General features: G+C 32.0%; 1 protein-coding gene across 3 annotated transcripts in view; it reads left to right on the plus strand.

The window, feature by feature from the left end:
* The window catches only part of LOC105226382 (lateral signaling target protein 2 homolog), a 65,198-nt gene extending 49,293 nt beyond the window's left edge, over positions 1-15,905 (plus strand). For 2 of the 3 annotated variants that reach the window (XM_029550247.2, XM_019990319.3), the window contains 4 exons: positions 11,750-11,890; positions 11,973-12,713; positions 12,832-14,360; positions 14,426-15,905. In XM_029550247.2, the coding sequence (XP_029406107.2) occupies positions 11,750-11,890; positions 11,973-12,713; positions 12,832-14,360; positions 14,426-15,623 (3,609 nt within the window). In that variant the 3' untranslated portion in view covers positions 15,624-15,905. The remainder of the gene's footprint in view (positions 1-11,749; positions 11,891-11,972; positions 12,714-12,831; positions 14,361-14,425) is intronic. The other variant, XM_011205237.4, reaches the window with a different exon arrangement.
* The last annotated feature ends 5,415 nt before the right edge of the window (positions 15,906-21,320 follow it).

Consider the following 21,320-nt stretch of genomic DNA (forward strand, 5'->3'; position numbering starts at 1 on the left):
ATGACATTCTCCAAGTTGTTAACAATACAGCTGCATTCATATACATATGCATGTATGTATGTATATATAATATATGTTTACCAAAGAGTATCTTTGTGACGTAATTGCTTATGATCATGAAGTTCAGACAGTTTATATTGCTACTTCTTAAGCATTCATACGTGGTCTGCTAAGTTCAGGGCCAGTTATTTCTAAGGCATGTGTTTATTGTTGTTATGTCGTAGATAAAATATGGAGCAAGCAATTCGCTGTGTGAGTAACTCCAATTGCTATTGCGTTTCGTTTATTATTATGGCAAAAGTCAGACGAAAGTGAAATTAAGAATTGAAATCTCTAATTTTAAAAACATATTTTTCGCATTTGATTTTTAGAGTATCCGATTTATAGTATTTAATGTCAGTAAAATAAGTATAAAAACAGTTTTCCTGACACATTAAATTTTCACCCTTTTTCGAAGCATCTTCTAAACTTGAGAACTTTTATCGGAAATTAATTATTTAGTTGCCTGATTTTTTGTAGCCATTGGTCTTTCTTTCAAGTGGATTTTTACGAAATAACTTTTAAACGATTAACAAGGACGAGTTTAATTTAAATTTATAAAACATATTGAATTAACTTTCAATCGATAACAAAAGTTTGGTAAAGCTTGAATCGATAAAAAATATTTAGTTAATTTCTAATCGATAAAAAATATTTAGTTAATTTTTAATCGAAAAAAAATATTCAGATGACTTTTAGTCTAAAATATTCAGATAATGTGTTTTCGATATAAAAGTTTCAATGACTTATAATCGATAAATATTCAGATCAATAAAAAAAATCGATTAAACAAATGTAAAAAACTTTCAATCGATAAAAAAAGATTCGTTAACTTTTAACCGATACAAATCCAGATAACTTTTAATCGATAAAAAATATTCAGATAACATTTTGGTCTTTCTTCCAAGTGAAGTTTTACGAAATAACTTTTAATCGATTAAAAGAGGACTAGTTAAATTTAAATCTATAAAAGAATTTAAACATTTTTCAATCGATAAAAAAAGTCCGTTAACTTTTAATCGATAAAAATCCATATAACTTTTACTCGATAAAAAATATTTTGATAACTTTAATCCATAAAAAATATTAATTTTAACGTTTTTTTTTATAATTAGTTGCGATAACTTTTATCGATAAAAATATTCAGCTCAAAATGTTCCAAAAAGGGTTTGCCGAGCATATCTAACTTGACTATGACTTTAACCCTTTTTGAACGTATTTTGAAAATAAATAAGAATTTGAAAATAAATATAGAAATTTTCAAAATCCATACATACATACATACATATATTTTTCACTTCAAAAACGAAATCGCCAAAAAGTTTTTTCTTGCATGTTTACACATTTTATTAAAATTATATACACATTATATATATATTTTTGTTATTATTAGTATTTTTATAATAATAATATGTTATCTACGGTGATATACATATGTAGTTGTCAGCTCTGCTTTGACTAAAACTCAAGAGGCCATTATCTTCGATGGTAAAGGTTTTTTCCATTAATCAGTCATACATAATTGACGTTAGCCTCGGTTAAAGCCAAATTATTGCAATTAACAAAAGTACAATTTTTATCTTCTGCATACGCGAAATTACCGCTTAAAACACATTTACATATAGACAACTTGTTAGTCAAAGTCAGTCATATTTGAAATTTACCTCAAACCGCATTTACTCCTGCCATTCATTTACTTATCTTATGTGCGAATTTCGTTATACGCTCTTTTTTAGCCACTCTGCTTTCGTTTTTGAGCATTTTATATCTTTGTTGTCACTCACCTTTATTTTTTGTTTTGTGTCTCTCGTTTTGCATTTACCGGTTTTTGTGCGAAATACGTTTTGTGAACTGCGCAATTAACTGCGGATGATATAAAAGAGCAAATGCCGCGCACTCACACACACACACCTATACTTATGTGTATGTGTAAGTAGTCGGTTGGCTGTGTCTGCATTCACCGCTAACCAATCAGCCAAATAACTGCCAAACAGCCAAGCGTTCAACCTGCAAAGTTAACCAGCGAGCAAACAAATCGGTCAGTTCAGTTAGGCAATTAGCACACACACATGTAAACTTCTGGCTGCATATTTGTATTTACATATATTTATATGTAAAATTGACAGAGTTCAGTTTTTATTTATGTACAACTTCACTGCGCTATTTTCACAGTCGCTAATTGAAAGTTTAAACAGAAAGAAATAAGTTAAAAAATATAAAAACATACAAAATAAAAAAATATTGAAATTAAAAATAATTTATATGTATAAAATAGAAAAAATATTAAAATAAAAAATAATTTAGTATATAAAATTAAAAAAGAAAATAAGTTAGTATAACAAATATAAAAAAATAATACTTAAAACAACAAGCGCGAGAGCGTTTTTATTTAGCTTAAACTTCTCTTTAATATTTTTTTTTGTATTTCTCTCAGTTAATTCAACGTATAAACATTGAGCTGTATAAACAATAATACAAAAACAAAAATATTATAGAAAAAATTTTATTTAAAAAAATAACCAAAAGTTAAAAAAAAAGAAAAAAAAATATAACATAAAAATACAGTTAAAAAAAAATTTTAAAAATGTTAAAAACCAAAATATAAAAATCAAAGAAATAATTAAAATAAAAAATATATGTAAATAAATATTAAAAAAAAAGAAAAACGTTACCTTCGGTTGTATATAAAAATTTAAAATTAAAAACAAGTTAAATAGCGTTTTTATTTTACTTTGAGCTTTCCTTTTATAATTGTTTATGTATTTTTCTCTCTTAATTCAACGTATAAACAGTGACAAGTACAAACAAAATAATAAAAGAAAAATATTTTAAAAAATAAAAAAAATTAAATAAAAAGTTAAAAATAATAAAACTGAAATTTTAAAACTAAATAAAAATAAAAATTAAATTAAAAAAAATAAACTAAAAATTAAAAATTAAATTAAAAAAAGTTAAATAATAATTAAAAATAAAATTGAAAGTTTAAAATTAAATAAAAATAAAAACTAAATTAAAAAAAATAAACTAAAATTTAAAAATTAAATTTAAAAAATTTTAAAATAATAATAATTGAAAATAAAAAAATAAACTAAAATTGAAAAATTTATTGAAAAAAAAAAATAAAAATTACGATAAAAAATAATAAAATAAATATATGTAAATAAATATAAAAAAAACAAGAAACCGCTTCGATTATATATAAAAATTTAAAATTAAAACCAGGTTCAAACCGTTTTTATTTTATTTGATAATATTCTTTTATAAATTTTTGTGCAGTTAATTAAACTTATGAACCGTGACACGTATAAACAATAATACAAAATAATATGAAAAATTAAAAAAAAAAGAAATTATTAAAAAATAGTTAAAAATAATAGTTAAAAATAAAATAAAAAATAAAACTAAAAAAAAAAGATATAAAAATAAATATTAAATAAAATATACAAATAAATATAAGCAAAAAAAAAAAAACAGAAAAGAACTTATACTTGGGTTGCATCGAAGATTCCATTTTCCATCTTGACTCCAAACAAAAACTCGACTTTGATCGGTCAGTTTGTACGCCATAGTGGCCTGATCTGAACTATTTTTCCGGAGATTGTATCGCTGTTTTACACAACAATCCATACCATATTTCTTGAGGATATCTCGTCGAATAAAAAAGTTTTCCTTACAAAGACAGGATTTGGATAGTTCGGATTGTAGTGATCCGATTTCGGCGTTTCCGACAAGTGAGCAGCTTCATAGAGAGAATTTCAGGACGATATCTCACTCACGGAGGGACCCGTTCACGGATCGTCTTGTTCAGGGTATAAAAATTGTAAAAGAAAAATATAAAAAATGTATTTAAAAATATTAAAAAATTTAAGAAACTATAAAAAATATTAAAAAAACATAAAAAAAATATAAAAAAATTTTGAAAAAAAAAAATAAAATGTTAAAAAAATATAAAAGAATATAAAAAAAACACAAAACAATTAAAAATACCTAAATAAAAACAGCAACAACAAAAAGTCCAAGTTTTTGCTTTACTTTTAATTGTCTCGCTCCTTTTAGGCCGACTTTGTTTTTATGCTTTTCATTTTCGCTAGGTTTTGTTGTTGCGTTCGTATACAACTATGCTATACACACACATACGAATTCATTAATGCTGTGATTGTTTGTGTGTAGACATTTTTCAATCAACTTCATACCTGCAACTTGTGCTTCATTTGTTCATTGAATTATTTGTAGCTTTTTATCTCTTACTGGAACTACTTCTCTTTAACGGCAAACGCGATCGACCGCCAATAACCTGATAAACTAACCAACCGTCTGCTTCTACGCTGTGCGTGTATGTGTGTATGCAACTTTGCCGGTGTGTGTATGTGTGAGTTAGCGCTTGGAATTTTTTCATAACTGGATTCGTTTCGTTTTTTTTCGCTGTCGGCGGCAGAGGCGTCAACGGTTTGTCGTCATTGTGACATCTGTCAGTTGTGTTGATTTATCGCGCACGGTGGCAGCGAACAATTAGTCGCCATTCGCTGCAGCAACACCACTTTGTAAGTGTGATTAAAAGGTGTCGCGACATCTTTTTCTTGCAACCAGACACAAATACCATTTTGTCTTTTGGTGGCTTGCACCTAAATTCATCACCGTTACAGTTGAAAATATGTTACTTATCCGTTATGTCGCCGCTACATTGTGTTGACCCCATTTAGCGCGTACTTTGGTCCGGCACTGACCCAGATGTTAAAGTAGCGTCGCATGTAATCTCTTTGCTGTTTCTTTCAATTTAATTTTATATGGTAATTTATTTTTGTTTTTAATGTTTATGTATTAGTAAATATTTCATTCTCAGGAACAATGTCAATAAAGTCAAAATTTGCACATACATATGTATGTACATATATTTTCGTAAAGCTCCCAGATGTTGTATAGCCCCTCAAACTAAGGTCGAATTTTTTTATCGAAACTTATTTTCGAGTGTCTGCAACTTTAACGATTACGATTTGATTTGGTCGAGCTCTGGCTAAAGCTTGAAAATTCCTTTAATTGTTTTATAACTACATCTACTTACCACATGTTGAAATGTTCAAAATCGATCCATATTTTCTCTTAGCCTCTAAATATCTAACGTAATTTTCCTTGAAACCATATACCAAAGGAAATTAATATAAACTCCGAAGGTGTTGACTGTTCGGTATTTGGTATTTCTCAGCCTCTGTCTTATTGTGTTTCTCACTCCTTCACTCGGTCATCCTCTAAGTTTCCCTCTATCTCTCTCTCTCTTTTCTCTCTTTTCTCTTTCTCTCTTTTTCTCTCTCTCCTCTTTCTCTCGCTCTCTTTTTTCTCCTTATCTCTCTTCTCTCTCTCTCCTCTCTTTCTTTCCTCTCTTTCTCTCTCTCCTCCTTCTCTCTCTCTTCTTTCTCTCTCTCTATCTTCATCTTTCTTTTACTCTCTATCTCTATTTCTTTCACACTCTCCTACCCCTATACCCCTACGGTCCCGCAAAAAAAATTATGATTTTTCGGTCAGTTTTTCCCTTTCTCCTTCCCTTCCTCTCAACCTCTCTCTCACACTGTCCTTCTATTGCCGTTCTCCTCTCTACTCTCTCATTCGCTTTCTTTCTCTCTTTTAACCTCATTCTAACTCTTTCCTTCTCTGTTTAATTCCTGTTTCACTTTCTATTTCTCTATCTTCCCTTTCCGTTCACTCTCTATTTCTTTCACACTCTCCTACCGCTATACCCCTACGGCCTGCAAAAATTATATGCGTTCTATTCCATTTTCCTTTAAATATGCCTGTTAATGCTATTTATACCAGTTCGTTATTCGATTCACACCTCTAAAGCTTCGAAGCGTCGCTTCTCTTTGCTATTTTCCCTTTTTCAGCTCATTTGCTTAATTTTAATTTCATATAGTTATATCTTAACTTTTCTATTTTACGTCAATTTTCGTTTTGTCATCATACTTCTTCATGTCTTTCTCCACTCAATTGCGGTCCGGCTTATTTCCTGATTTTAATTCCGTTGAAGTTAACGGGCCATGTTACTTCGGTATTTTCATCCGCTTATGCGCTTTTTAAACTTACATATGTCTGTATGTTTGTATTCTTCAGAGCTTCATACTCACTTATATTTTCTATTTGTATGTACATATGTATGGCTATGTGTAAACTGTATTTTTATCTATCATTATTTACTTATCCTATTGCCATCTGTTTTGCGCTTCGCCAAGGTCATTTTCTCTGCTTCTTTTTTGCACAGCGCCTCGTCTGTTGAAGCACAGATCGGTCTTTTAGTTGCTTCACTTCGCTATCTGTGATTTTTATGCGCATCTTCACAAACATTTGTATGTATGTATGTATGTGTGTGTAGCTAGTAATTTTGTTTGCATACTAATTTGCGGCAGTGTTAATAATATTATTTACTTTTCTCCTCATACATTCGAAATTTGCTGTGTAGATTTCATTGCTTTGCCTTCCGTTCGCCAGTTTTTTTTTGCGCATTGATGCTACTGTGCCTTCTCCTCAGCTACCTTCCTTATTGCATACACACGCATATAAATATGAATATACATAATCATCTGCTCAGATTTCTGCGCGTGTGTTTAATTCCAGTGTTTATTGACCCGATGTTTGCCCTCGATACGCGCACCATATGCTAACCTAAACATCTAAATTCTAGAGGCACTTGGCAACGTGCGTGTGTGTGTATATGTATGTGAGGGATTGTTAAATTCCATATGTGCGTATGTATGTGTGCGTAAATATACACGTAATTATCAGATAGTTTTGCTGAGCACTTTTATTTAATCGATTGAAAATAATGGGTGCACACATACACACACACACATTTAAACATACATACGTGTGCTTGACTATAAATTCGCAAATTATTTGCCGGATGAAATTTGATTATTTCACTTTATGACTGATGTTGTGATTACTGCTCGATTATTCAAAAAAAAAAAAAATAATCAAAGGAATTCATAAATTTGGTCTTCAACTGGCGTACACGTGCGTGTTTCGTAAAGCGTGTGGGCATAAAATTTAATTTCCGTTTGAAATCACTATATATTTAATTAATGTAATTTTTGGAAAATAACGAATTTAATTTCATATAAGCATTAGGGATATTCTTAAATATACTTTTTATAATTTTTTTTAAATTTTTTTTTTAATTTTTGTAAATTTTTTTGTAAATTTTTTTTTAAATTTTTTTTTTAATTTTTTTTTTTATTTTTTTTTTTAATTTTTTTTTTTATTTTTTTTTATTGTAATTCATAAGTCTAGAACCCAATTTCAACAACTTTTACTACTAAACCACAACTAATGCTAATTACGGCAGTGTTACTGGGGTGGAAATTGCTATTTTCTAACTTTTAAGCTTGAAATCTACAATAATATTAATTATCAATAGAAAAAATAAAATAAAAAATGTTTTAGACCTTTTGGCAGTTTTTAATTTACTTTTATCATTGCCGTTTAAGGTTGTGAACTGGAAACCCCCGTTTAATTTTATCGGGGGCGGATCCACCCCTTAGTCTTTCCAACGATGTGAAAGTTTTCCTTACCCCTTGCTTCTTTAGGCTGGTATTGCGTCGAATACTCAGAGCTGGAGTGTTTTCAACCTTTCGGACGAAATGATCTACCCAGCCGCCGCTGTCAACGTCCTATCGACTACGTTATTCGCTGCTGCCAATGCGCAAAGAACCAAAATCTTCTGCAGAACCTTTCTCTCGAAAATTCGCCGACTCATCAGATGTGGTCAACGTCCATGCCTCTGCACCATATAGCAGGACAGAGATGATGAGTGTTGAGGGAGGACTTTACTTCTCAATTGCCTGCACAGTCCGAAGTAGCATCTGTTGGCTAGATTTATTCTGTAAACAGCCTCGAATGAGGGACCCCCCTTTTAATGACGACCACTGCACAATAAAAAAAAAATTACAGATTATTCTCTCAATTTTACTTTCCTTCGCTCTTTCTTTGCATCTCTCTTTTTCTCTGCCTTTCTCGCTTTCGTTCCCTTTCCTTCCTTCTGCATACGGTTTCAAGACAACCCTTTTTCAACAATTTTTTTCTCATGTAAAATGAAATATTTTATTACAATTTTTTATTGTTACAAACATATGTACATACATACACTATTAACAAAAAAATTCTGAAATTTTTGGAGAAAAATAGTTTAAACTCGACCATTTCCGGTGGTCTTCTGAAAAAAAATGTGCCCGCGTTGGCAGCATAATTCCTTACAGGATCATCTAAAGCGAAAAAATATGTGTTTAAGTTAAAACCTTAACTTCGAAACTTCGAACTTGGAAGGAAAAAGAAATAAAAATCTAGCGACATCGAAAAAAATCCATCGTTCAAGTCTTTAAGAATTAATTATCTCAAGGGCCTGTGAAAAATTTCATGAAGATCGGTTAAGTAGTTCTCGAAAAATCACTCCAGCCGACTTCCAAAACACAATTTCGAAAAAAACGCTTCTGAAAAACGGCGCATTTAGCCTAGCTAGCTTCGAGTGCACAAGTTCTCAAGGCTGTATCTCCGAAACTATTGCTCGGATCAACTTGAAAATTTAGGACCAGGAATATTCCAGATATGTTATAGAATTTAATAAGACAATGAAAAATTCGATTTTTTGAAACGCGTAATACATGGGTTTACCCTTAAATAATACATGATATTATATTTGTAAAAAAAAAAAATATTTAAAAAAAATTATATAAAAAGTAGAAATTATAATTAATTTAATTGTTAATACTAATTTTTAGATTTTTGAAATAGTATGTTACATTTTATTTTTATACTAGAGGACCCGCTTACGTTTTACTGTGGCTGATACATAGATAGTACTACTAATACCATCTATATGATTTCTATTAGTTAGATTATAAGTATTAGTTAAGGAATAATCGCATTTTTGATGAAGCAACAAAAATGAATCAAAAAGCATTTCGTGCGTTAAGAAAGAATTAGTTTTTGGGGTAAAAATACTATTGAATTTGGGCTGTGCATCAGTGAAATCAATCGAGTCCAATCGATTGTCAGCCTGGTGGACTGCATATTAAGAAACGGTTCTCAAGCGTGGAAAGACAAAAAAATCGGCTGGCAAGGTTATGGCATCAGTCTTTTGGGATGCCCGTGGTATATTATTCATCGAATGATAAATGAGCCAGTTTTAATTCATTGCATTGTGTATTTGATTGCAGTTCTATTCTACCATTCCCAATATTTAGCAATTTTATTATTTTTCAGGAAGGATCAGTTTGAAATTGTACTCATATACATATGTATTCATCGTTCCCGTTTAAATATTGCATTGCTCTGTGCAATGCTTCGAAAAGATTTCTGTATATCTCAAATTTTTTATCAACACTTCAGTTATGCCGCTATTTTTTTATGCCAGACCTTTTGCAATTTTAAATTGCCTGTCAGGGGTATCTTAGTCCAATAGTTAACAGGTATGAAAAAAATGTTATAGCTACCCATAGATGTATTGAATCACCCAATTTATTACTTAAGAACGAACAACTCTGTCCACAATATAAAAACTTGATCCACAGATGTCGCCTTTTACTTTGGCATCGTTTTCTTTAATGCACGTTTACGCCAATTTAAGGTTTGAATATTGGATACTGCGATGGTAGCGCCATCTATCGGTCAAACATTCCAAAATTAACAATTGATTAAAAATGAAAAAATAACTTAAAAAACATTTTCCAGTGGACCAAATTGTAAATCTAAACCATTCTCGAATCTCCTTGAACATACACACAAAATTTCATCAAAATCGGTCCATCCGTTTAGGAGCAGTTCAAATGCAAACACACGGTCAGAAGATTTATATATATAAAGATTAAAAAAATTAAAATTTAATTAATGAATTAAATATTATTACTAGAAAAATTAATTAAATTTTATTTTTTTTAATATTTTTTTTGTTTCTCAATTTTTTTCATATTACAAATTTTATAAATTTGTTAATAATTACAAATTTTTTTGTTAAATTTTTTATAATAACATATTTTAATTCTTTATTATTGATTTTTTATATTTTATATAAATATTTACGTGTCTTTATTTCACTATTTTTAATTTTATTTTTTTGTTTTTTTAATTTTTTTCATATTAGAATTTTTATAAATTTGTTAATTACAAATTATTTGTTACATTTTTTAATTTTTTATTTTTATATTTAATTTTCATATTTTCTATAAATATTTTCGTGTCTTTATTTTAGTATTTTTATAATATTTTAATTATTTCGTGTTAAAATAATTTATTCTTTAACTTCAATTTCTTATTTCATTGAGTTACATTAACTTTAAACAGTAAATGCGTTCATATACTATAATAGAATTTTCTAGATTTCGAAATGCAAGTTTTTTCATTAGTCCAACAAATAGGAAATGCACCAAACTGTCAAACTACATATTATTTGCCTGCATTTCCTCTCGCTGATAGTGCAAGGCAGTCAATCATTGCGCTGCCAGCCCATTTAAACTGTCAAATGTAAAAATACTCGTAATATTTTTTGTTCTCAAACTGAATACAAGATAAATTGCATAGCACGGTAATTATTGATGGGAATTTCGTAATTTGTGCTATTTATTTACATGGTTTTTGTGTTGTAAAGGGTGATTTTTTAAGAGCTTGATAACTTTTTTTTAAAAAAAACGCATAAAATTTGCAAAATCTCATCGGTTCTTTATTTGAAACGTTAGATTGGTTCATGACATTTACTTTTTGAAGATAATTTCATTTAAATGTTGACCGCGGCTGCGTCTTAGGTGGTCCATTCGGAAAGTCCAATTTTGGGCAACTTTTTCGAGCATTTCGGCCGGAATAGCCCGAATTTCTTCGGAAATGTTGTCTTCCAAAGCTGGAATAGTTGCTGGCTTATTTCTGTAGACTTTAGACTTGACGTAGCCCCACAAAAAATAGTCTAAAGGCGTTAAATCGCATGATCTTGGTGGCCAACTTACGGGTCCATTTCTTGAGATGAATTGTTGTCCGAAGTTTTCCCTCAAAATGGCCATAGAATCGCGAGCTGTGTGGCATGTAGCGCCATCTTGTTGAAACCACATGTCAACCAAGTTCAGTTCTTCCATTTTTGGCAACAAAAAGTTTGTTAGCATCGAACGATAGCGATCGCCATTCACCGTAACGTTGCGTCCAACAGCATCTTTGAAAAAAATACGGTCCAATGATTCCACCAGCGTACAAACCACACCAAACAGTGCATTTTTCGGGATGCATGGGCAGTTCTTGAACGGCTTCTGGTTGCTCTTCACCCCAAATGCGGCAATTTTGCTTATTTACGTAGCCATTCAACCAGAAATGAGCCTCATCGCTGAAGCGCGAAACACATTTCGAACCGAACACTGATTTTGGTAATAAAATTCAATGATTTGCAAGCGTTGCTCGTTAGTAAGTCTATTCATGATGAAATGTCAAAGCATACTGAGCATCTTTCTCTTTGACACCATGTCTGAAATCCCACGTGATCTGTCAAATACTAATGCATGAAAATCCTAACCTCAAAAAAATCACCCGTTACATATATATGTATATATAAAAACGTTGATGGATTCCTATTTTAACAAATTAACAGTTATAGTTTTAAGGTTATCTATATAATAAATGTATATATATCTTTACAATGTAAGTTAAAGTTTGAAGCTTGATTCTTATAGCATTTTCCACCACTTTATACTTGCAGGCAGATGACAAATCTCTACTAGCACGCTTCTATCATGCAGATCGTTCACTCACAGCCGTCGCCAGCGAATTGGACAGCTTCGATGGGCGCGCAGAGCCAGATCGCTGTTCACGTCTTGTCAGCCGGCTGCGACAGGGACAGGTAGTATCTCTGCGCTTACTTTACCAAGTGCTTATACAAATAATAATTATTTTTTGTATTTTAATTTTTCATTCTCTCAAAGGACAAAGTACTCTCCATTACTAATTTAATAATGGAAGAGCTGCTTGGCGACGAACGTCATCCGCGTGCGTTTCGTGCGAAATTTCCCGAAGAAGTGCTGCAGGAAAATTTGGCCGGTCAGTTATGGTTCGGCGCCGAGTGCCTTGCTGCCGGCTCATCGATAATGCATCGCGAACAGGAGAGCAAAGAGATGCGTCCGTTGGCGCAGGCGGTCACAAAGAGTTTGGGTAATGTGCGTAGCTTGTTGCGTGATCAGTGCCTTCGGAATAATGTTCCGAATAGCAAAACACTACATTTGGATATAAACGATTCCACCACAGAGCAATTGTATGAGAGTTTGAAAATATTCGATCGTTTATTTGCCGAATTCGAGTTGCGTTATGTCAGCGCTATGGTGCAGGTGAAAACAAAGGACGAATACGAGATGCAAGAAATGATTTGTGTGCTCTTCTCGGAGACTTTGCATCGTGCGCTCAAATTGGGTCTCATCGATCAGGACAAAGTGGATACATTCGATCCGGCTTTAATGTTCTCCATACCACGTTTGGCAATTATAACGGGTTTGGTAGTGTTTCCTAAAGGACCGCTCAATATGGATATGCCGGCCGATCAGTTGTCGGAAATGTTTCGGCCATTTCGCACAATACTCATCAAAATACGCGATCTCTTGCGTGCGTTGAGTAAAAGTGAGCTGCAACAGTTGGAGAAGTTGCTATGCACCAATGAGGACATTCAGTTAACGGTGAGTGCGAACCAAAGTTACTTATAAGTATTTATATTATATCTTATAGTCGTGTAAGCGCTAATAATTCTTATTGATTATTACTAATAATAATTTTTCTTCTAACCCACCTTTTTAGCTGCCTGTCGGAACCAGCAGCATCGAAGCGCCGAGTGAGGATCAACGGAACAATAACAGCACCACTACCAGCACGAATGCGTCTATCACACAAAATCCTGCCAGTAGCACAATCGAGGAGACGCTTGCCCATCCTCTGGAACAACGAAACAATAATTTAACCAGCACTTCGCCTAACGCTACTAACTGGGAGACGCAAGTTCATACTGCTAACCCCAGCACAATGAGTCCAAAACATCCTCAGAGAACCGTTAAAACAGCAGTTGGTGGTGGCGTAGGTGACAACGGCGCATCTAACAACGGGAAAAAGTCCCATTGTGCTTCCTGCAACCGCCGCTCCATATCGTCGGCATCTAGCGATAGTTCAGCGCTTTCCACACCCGCCGTTTCGCCGACTCCATCACATTCGATTGCATCGACAACGTCCGCAGTATTGAATAGTTCGACTACCTCACCGGCAGACTGGACCGATGACGACGACGATGATGAGATGGATGGCGATGATGATGATGACCGCGATGAAGAAGAAGACGACGTTGATGTCGATGATGACGATGATGATATGCTGGTTGATGGGGGTCAAGCTGACGAAACCGACGATGACGAAGTTGTGATCGGTGATTGTGAGAACGAAGACATGGTATCTGCCGACTGTGCTACCGGCTATCTCATTCCAAATACAAATTTCGGCAATTTGCTGCAGCCACAAGAAGTTCCTTTGACGGGTAATTTCATAGCCAGTGAAGATGATGCTTCCAGCAATGCCAATGTGGAGCTGGAAGAAGACCAACCCAACTACGCAGATGTTCCCACCACAAGTGCAGCATTAAGACGTCTACGTCTAAGCAGTCAAACTGAACAAATCTCCATTGAGAGTGACGATAAAGCGACAATAATTGCCGCTGCAACAACAACAACAACCACAACACCCTCACCAGAGTCATCGTCAGGTTCCCAAGGAAGCAGCGATAATCTGACCAGTCCCAATGGAAGTGATCAAATGTCTGCCTGTAGTTGCGAGCCTGCAAGTTCATCTTCATCGTCGTCCACACAAAGCAATAACAGTGCGCCGAGCGGGAAACAGACAACACAGCGTCATTGCAACAATCATCATCACCATCATCATCATCATAATGAGCATAGTAGCTGCGCGCTTACGCAACCACACAGCGCGCACAGTCATCAGAGCCCGCCCAGTCGTCATTATCCTTACCATCAACACAACCATCATCACCACCATCACCATCATCATCATCACCATCGGCATAATCGTAGCCGCAATGAACAAGCAACGAAGGCGAAAAACGGCACTGCTGAGGAAACTGTTAGCAGTGACGCCAATTCGGCACAGCTCGTGAGTTCAAGTGATGTCAAAGAGGTCACGAAGTCGAAAACGACCGCCAGTCAAAGCAACACCTCGAGCGTAGACAGCAGTAGCGCATCTTCGCTGTCGGAGGTTGTTGCGCATCCGCTGCAAGCGCCCAGTGAAGTCAGTCAGGCAATAAAAGTGGCTACGCGCAAGCGTTTCAAGTAAGTGTTCGTGTTCTGCCTGTTTTTTTTTTTTAATTTAACATAACCCAATTTTTTCCTCATAGAAGTATCGAAAATCTATTGCATCGCCTCTTCGTATGCATAGCCGGCGTGGCTGATCAGCTGCAGACCAATTTCGCCGCCGATTTGCGCCAAATTTTGCGCAGCGTATTCCTCATGAATATGTCGCCGGCGCAGGAGGATTTGGATATACCCGAAAAACCAAAGGAATCGGAATTATTTGAATTCCGCGCGTCCGAACAAGATGTGATACAGGAGAATGCCGGCTCCAATCAGAGCATTTATTCAGCCGAAGAAGTTAATCCCGAGCTGGACAGTGTATTCCACAATAATGGCAGTGGTGGCGGCAGCGGTTCCGGCAGTGGCAACAACAGCAGCAGCAGTGTCGGCGGCTGTAGTAACAGCAACAATCGGCATTCCCTCGGCGGCGCCATGCAGCGTGGCAATACTATAGACGTGGCTGAGTCGAACGCAGCGCCGTCTAGTGTAACAGCCGGTCGCGTGCATGTTTGTCGCAGTCGTAGTTTAGGTGATCAGGATCATAGTGATATTGGCGCGACGCCTGCCTCATCCTCCGCCGCCGCGAGGGTTGGTAGTCAGAACTGCCACTTAAGCGCCTACATTAGCGGTCAGCGGCAGCGACGAAATCGCAACGACTCGGTGGGCAGCACATCACCCATATCGTCGTCTTCGTCTTCATCGTCTGCCTCGTCCGAAAATAACTCGCCAATTAGCCAGCGCACATCAATGCCGCACACCGCCAACAGTCACAACCACCACAATAACAATGTTAACAACAACAACAATAATAATAACAATACATCAGCCAGCAGAGCATCACCACCGTCCAGCGCACTCATAGCCCCGAACGCATACGCGGTCGCCGCTGCCACCGTAGCCGCCTCTAACGCGATGCGCAACGCCAATGTGAATGCACGCATTTCGCCGCCCGCCTGGGTGCCGGACGATAAGGCGCCACGCTGCATGAGCTGTCGCACACAGTTCACCGCATTCCGTCGGCGTCACCACTGTCGCAACTGCGGCGGCGTATTCTGCGGTGTCTGCTCCAATGCAACGGCACCATTGCCCAAATATGGACTGACAAAGGCGGTGCGCGTTTGCCGCGACTGCTACGTGAGCGAGATGCGCGCTAGCGCTAGCCCGGCGGGCAGCAGCGCCACACGCTCGCCGCCCATATCACCACGTTCCAACGCGTCGGCGGCAACTGCTGGCGGTTCGTAGAAACACGACCTTGTAGTGCTGGATTTGGCCAGTGCGTAGTTACCAGGACACTGTTAGCGAAATGTGTATGCATGGCGCGCACTTCTGCCGCTGCTGCTGATTTGTTGCAGCATTTTACACTATATACGTATTTCCAATTTTTGTTTTTATTTTTACTTAGTGATTAGTTACACAATGCGAATGTGTAAAGTATGAACTGTATTGACTTAAGTTGACAATTACAACTGTGTGTTTGTTGTAAGCCTGAAATCTTTTTACTTGTATTTTTGTTTTTTTAATTTTCGAGCTAATCAGCCTTAAAAAAGTCCTTCAAAACTTTGTTTTTAGTAATTCATAGCATTAGCTTTGTGGCGTTTGCATTGGGGAGCGCGATTCTCTGTGATTACCTACATGTACTGTTATTTGAAATGCGGCGTGGTGTTGAAATCAAGCATTATTTTTCACAGAAGCTGTTTGTCTCACATTTTTTTTTATTGTATTTTATTGTGTATTTATATTTTTACTATCGAAAATTCGTTTTTTTTTATTTTTTATTTTTTCTTTTGCTTTCCGATTTGTGGTTTAAGAGTGTCCTACTACTCAAAAAACTATGACAGCTGTCACTACGTAACACATTGTCCTTTATATTTATGTATCTAGCATATTGTAGACGGAAGCCTGTTAAAAACAAGCTAAAATAAAACAAAAAAAAACATATCCACAATTTATAAAATGAGTAGCCCCAAGCTGAGAATACAATTTTTTAAACTTTTTTGTTAGTATTTTAGTTGGCTCAAATTATATGTTATTTTCATAGAAGATTTGTAAATGATATATATATCTATATAATATTACATAAAAAAGTGATATTTTCTGAAGAAATAATGGTAAAAAAGTTTAAAAAATATTAATAATTAAAATAAAAATAACATTATATCAAAAATAACGGAATCATGCTAAAAATTTTATTAAACTGTATATAAAATATAGCAATAATCTTGAAAGTTAAATAAAAATTATAATATTAATTAAAATAATAAAAAAATAATAATTAACTAAAAATATTAAATCATAAACAATTATATGTAATATAAAACCCGAAAATTAATTGTATATAAATATTTGATATTTGAAACTTTGTGATAAAAAACTATTTACACTGAAATATTAAAAATAATTATCACTAAATTAAAAAAAAATATTATTAATTAAAAACAAAAATGCTAAGAAATAAAAATATTATAATTAAAAATAATTAATAATAAATAAATGAAAAAATACAAATATGTATTGCTAAATAATTAATTTATATTTATTAAAATAATAAGAAAGTCATAACAAAAATAATCGAAAATATAAAACTAAATAATAAAATATATAATTAGATCAAAAAAAGTAAATAATTTAGATATGAGACAAAAAATTATTTATTTAAATAAAATATGCAAGCTTTTGACATTTGAAAATTGTGTGATAAAATTTTTTTATGTTGAAATATTAAAAAATAATAATTAATTCAATAAAATAAAATTATTAAAATTATTATATAATACTATTATATTATAAACTGATTACATTTAAAAATAATAAAATATAATAAAAATTAGTTAAAATAATGTAATAAATTAAATAACTAATAAAAATAAAATGAAAAAATTTAGCTGTAAAATCAAAAACTAAAATATAATAAAATATAATTAAAGATCTAAAAAATTATTTATGGTGAAAGGTCAACATTAAGACTTAATGAATTTAAAAAAAAAATTAAGAAATATAAATGACAATAAATAGTAAACATAAAAAATTAAACAAATAAATTAAATTAATTAATTAATTAATAATAAATAAAAAGTAAATCATAATAATAATAAAAATAATAAATAACAAAAATGAACTCAAATAAAACAATCAAAAGCTGTTAAATAACGGTAACGCAATAAATAATTAAATTTTATAATTTTAGTACGAAATTTATACACTTGTTATATAAGTATATTTTAATATAATTAAAACATTGTGATAGAAAAGTTATTTTGTGGAAATGAAAAAACCATATTAATAAATTAATTATGAAAAATAAAAAAAGAATAAAAAACATTACTAATAATAAAATACAAAATAAAGTAATTGAGAAATTTATAAAAATTGGAAATTAATTAATATAAAGTATTTTAAAAGTGATAAAAATAAAACTAAAAAACTTACTACATAATTATTTTTCTGAAATTTTAAATTTTGTTTCTTTTATTAAAAAAATATGTATAATAAAAATCAGAAATTAACTGTTTAATTAATAATCAAAGAAAAAACAATTAATAATATAATAAAAAATAAAATAAATTAATTTAGAAAAAATAAAAAAATGGAATATAACTTAAAATTAAAAATTTTAAATATAAATAAAGTATTACCAAAAAATTAATTACATAATTTTTTTAATTTGAAAATTGTTGATAAAAAAATACAAATATTATAAAAATCAAAATTAATTGTTTAATTAATAATAAAAAACTATTATTTTCAAAAATAATTTTGACTTTCGACAACTATATAAAAAGAATAAACTAATAAATAACAAAATGGGTAATTATATAAAAATAAATGTATATACTTTTATTATAATATGATGAAAAAGCTTCTCCTGTTGAAATAAAAAAATCATTTAAATTAATTTGTTATGAAAAACAAAAAAAAAATAAATTAAAGATTGGATTATTAAAAAATAAATTAATATAAAAGTTATAAAAATAATACAATATAAATATAATATATAAATAATATAAAAAATGGTGAAATAAAATAAATAATATATATTGTGTTAAAACAAAATAAAATATTTTAATAAGAAACCAAAAAGTAAGTTATATGGACATATTGTTTTTATTTTTTTGATATTCGAAATTTGGTGATAAAAAATTTTAATTTTAATGATTAATAAATAATAAAAATAAAAATTAATTAATTAAATATTTATTTTTGTAAAAAAAATTGAGATAACAAAATTCATTGACTTTTAAATTAAAAAAGTATATATATTCACAAAATTCATTTTCTTTTACGAGAACAGCTGATTTCCACAAAATACACCGCGCAAGCATAAAATTAAATATTCAGCTACAACAACACTGTAAATCTTCAGTTGTAGCTCATAAACGCAAGCTCCCCTGTCGCCAGCTGTCCACACCAGTTATGCATAATGCTTTTAATTTTTTACAATTAATCACTTTTCGAACTGAACTTTAAAGTTAAAGTTTCATAGCATAGATGGAAAGTCACCAACCACAGTGTATGTATGTATTTTTTATGTACAACTTAAAACTTGGTCTATTTTTGTATAACTTAGTAACTAAAAAAATTACAAAAAAAATAAAAATAAAAATGTAATAGTAAAAAAATAATAAAAAAAGAACATAGACAACTGTTAGTTTTGTAGCAATAAGAGACTTTTGTATTGTGTTTTTTAGTGAAAGTGGGTATGAGAATAATTTTCTAATTAGATTTCCACAATAATAAAAATTATTATAACAATATTAAAAATAATTATAATAATAGTAAAAAATAATGGAAATAATATAAATAATATAAATAATATAAATAATAAAAATAAAAGCAGCAAAACAGGCGCAAAACCGTTTTGTATTGCTGACTGTGTTTAGTTTGAGATGTGTGATGCTAAATAATGAGATGAATTGTAAAACTAGCGTTTAGTGCATAGCGAAAATTCTAAAATAATTTGCAATTGCGTTTTTGTGTATAAAACAAAACAAAAAAAAAAACATGGTAAGCAAGCGTAGTAACGCGTGATAGAGAGAGAGAGAGAAAACATTTATTTACACACATATAGTCTTAGATTTATTGCATTGCTTTTGTAATAACGGTAATTACAATTTTGTTTGTACGACTCGCTGAAGTGTCTTAGCAATTGTATTTATACTAATTAATATTTGTTTTTGCTTTTACGATCGCCTTCGGTTTCTTATGTTTAGCTAATCATTATATACGATTACCACATGATTACTTCACTGTTAACTATTGAAAACTATAATTAATAAAATTTTTTTTGTTTGGCAAGAATTAAGCTACAAATAATAACAAGTTTTGTTGCATTTGTTTATGTTTTTGTAATTGTACCAACTGAAAGTGAAATATACATATATATGTATATACATATATATAATGTATATATATTTTTTTGTTTTAAATAAATATGTACGAAATTGCCGAAAGTAGCTGCTACAAATAACTGTAAGTTTTATTATTATTATTATTCTATTGGCCAAATGTATTTATATATAAATAAAAACTAAAAAAATAATAATTTTGCTTAAAATTAATTTCTTCCAATGGGAATTCAATGATTTTGTGATCTATTATCTGTTTACTTTTATGCAGTTTATTTACAAATTTATGTTTTATTAATAAGAAGAAGAGAACAGCACTAAGAATTTTCCATGTCTAAATTGAAAGTTGGTGAATCGCAAAATAATTTGTTGAGAAATAATTAAATAAATAAATAAGTAATATATACTTACATTATACACACACAATGTATGAGAAGCGCCATGTTTTATTTACGGAGGGTGAGGGAAACAAAGTCAAAGTTGCAGGCAGTAAGCGTAGAAAAATGTAAGGGGTTCAATTTACTTGTGGATTTCAAAAAATCATTTTTACTGAATATACATATAAGGGGTGAGCCAAGTAGAGATACTTTTTTCAATAGCCGTTTTTTGACATGTTGTTTTTGTTCAGCATTGTTTGGTACTTCAGCATGGAAAGACTTTCGTCATAACATTTCAACATAAGCGGCCTACTGAGCCTGCCACCATCACCCATCTTGAGACCCAGCTTTCATTATTCGATAATATTCGACCGAATAAACATGTCCAGCACGCAGTGATGGCAATATAGCACTCGTAGTTGGGAGTGTACGCGAAGACCGTGGAGAGTCGGTTGGCTTGATCACGAGAAAAACGGTCCATAAAATAATTTTTGATGGCCGTAAAGTGAAGTTGTTTGAGATAACAAGCACTCTGAAGTTATCAACTGAACGTGTACATTATATCTACGAATATTTGGGTATGAGAAGGTTCTTTGCAAAGTGGAAGCAGCGCGAGCTCTCTCTTTTGACAAAAATAAAAAGAGACTAGTTGATAATTCGGAAGCTTAATAAACCTGAATCTTTGCATCGATATCTGACAATGGGTGAAACATGGCTACGTCATGTCACTCCGAAGTCGCGTCTACAGTCATCCAAGTGGACTGCACACGCTGAACCCGCTCCAAAGCGTGGAAAAACGTAACAGTCGGCTGGTAAGTGTTATGTCGTCTGTATTTTGGGAAGCGCATGAAATCATTTTTATTGAATTCCTTGAAAGAGGAAGGACCATCAACAGCCACTGACAATGCCTCGCTACTTTTTCCGGGTCTCAAATGTCAAAAGAATGGTCTCTGGGAAGAAAATTTCGTCGAATGAAGAGGTGAGCACCGAAACTGAAAATTTGAAGCAAAGTACAATTCGTACTACCAAAAAGGGTATCGAAATGTTGAAGAGTTGCTATAATCACTGTACCACCGTTGAATAAAAAAAAAATTTGTTTCACTATGTTGACCTGTTAAATATACTTCATAACATTCTCCGAAAATTTGAAGTTAATTTCACTATGTTGACCTGTTAAATATACTTCATAACATTCTCCGAAAATTTGAAGTTAATTCGGC

The sequence above is a fragment of the Bactrocera dorsalis genome, chromosome 2 (genome assembly GCF_023373825.1).
Source record: "Bactrocera dorsalis isolate Fly_Bdor chromosome 2, ASM2337382v1, whole genome shotgun sequence".
NCBI lineage: Eukaryota > Metazoa > Arthropoda > Insecta > Diptera > Tephritidae > Bactrocera > Bactrocera dorsalis.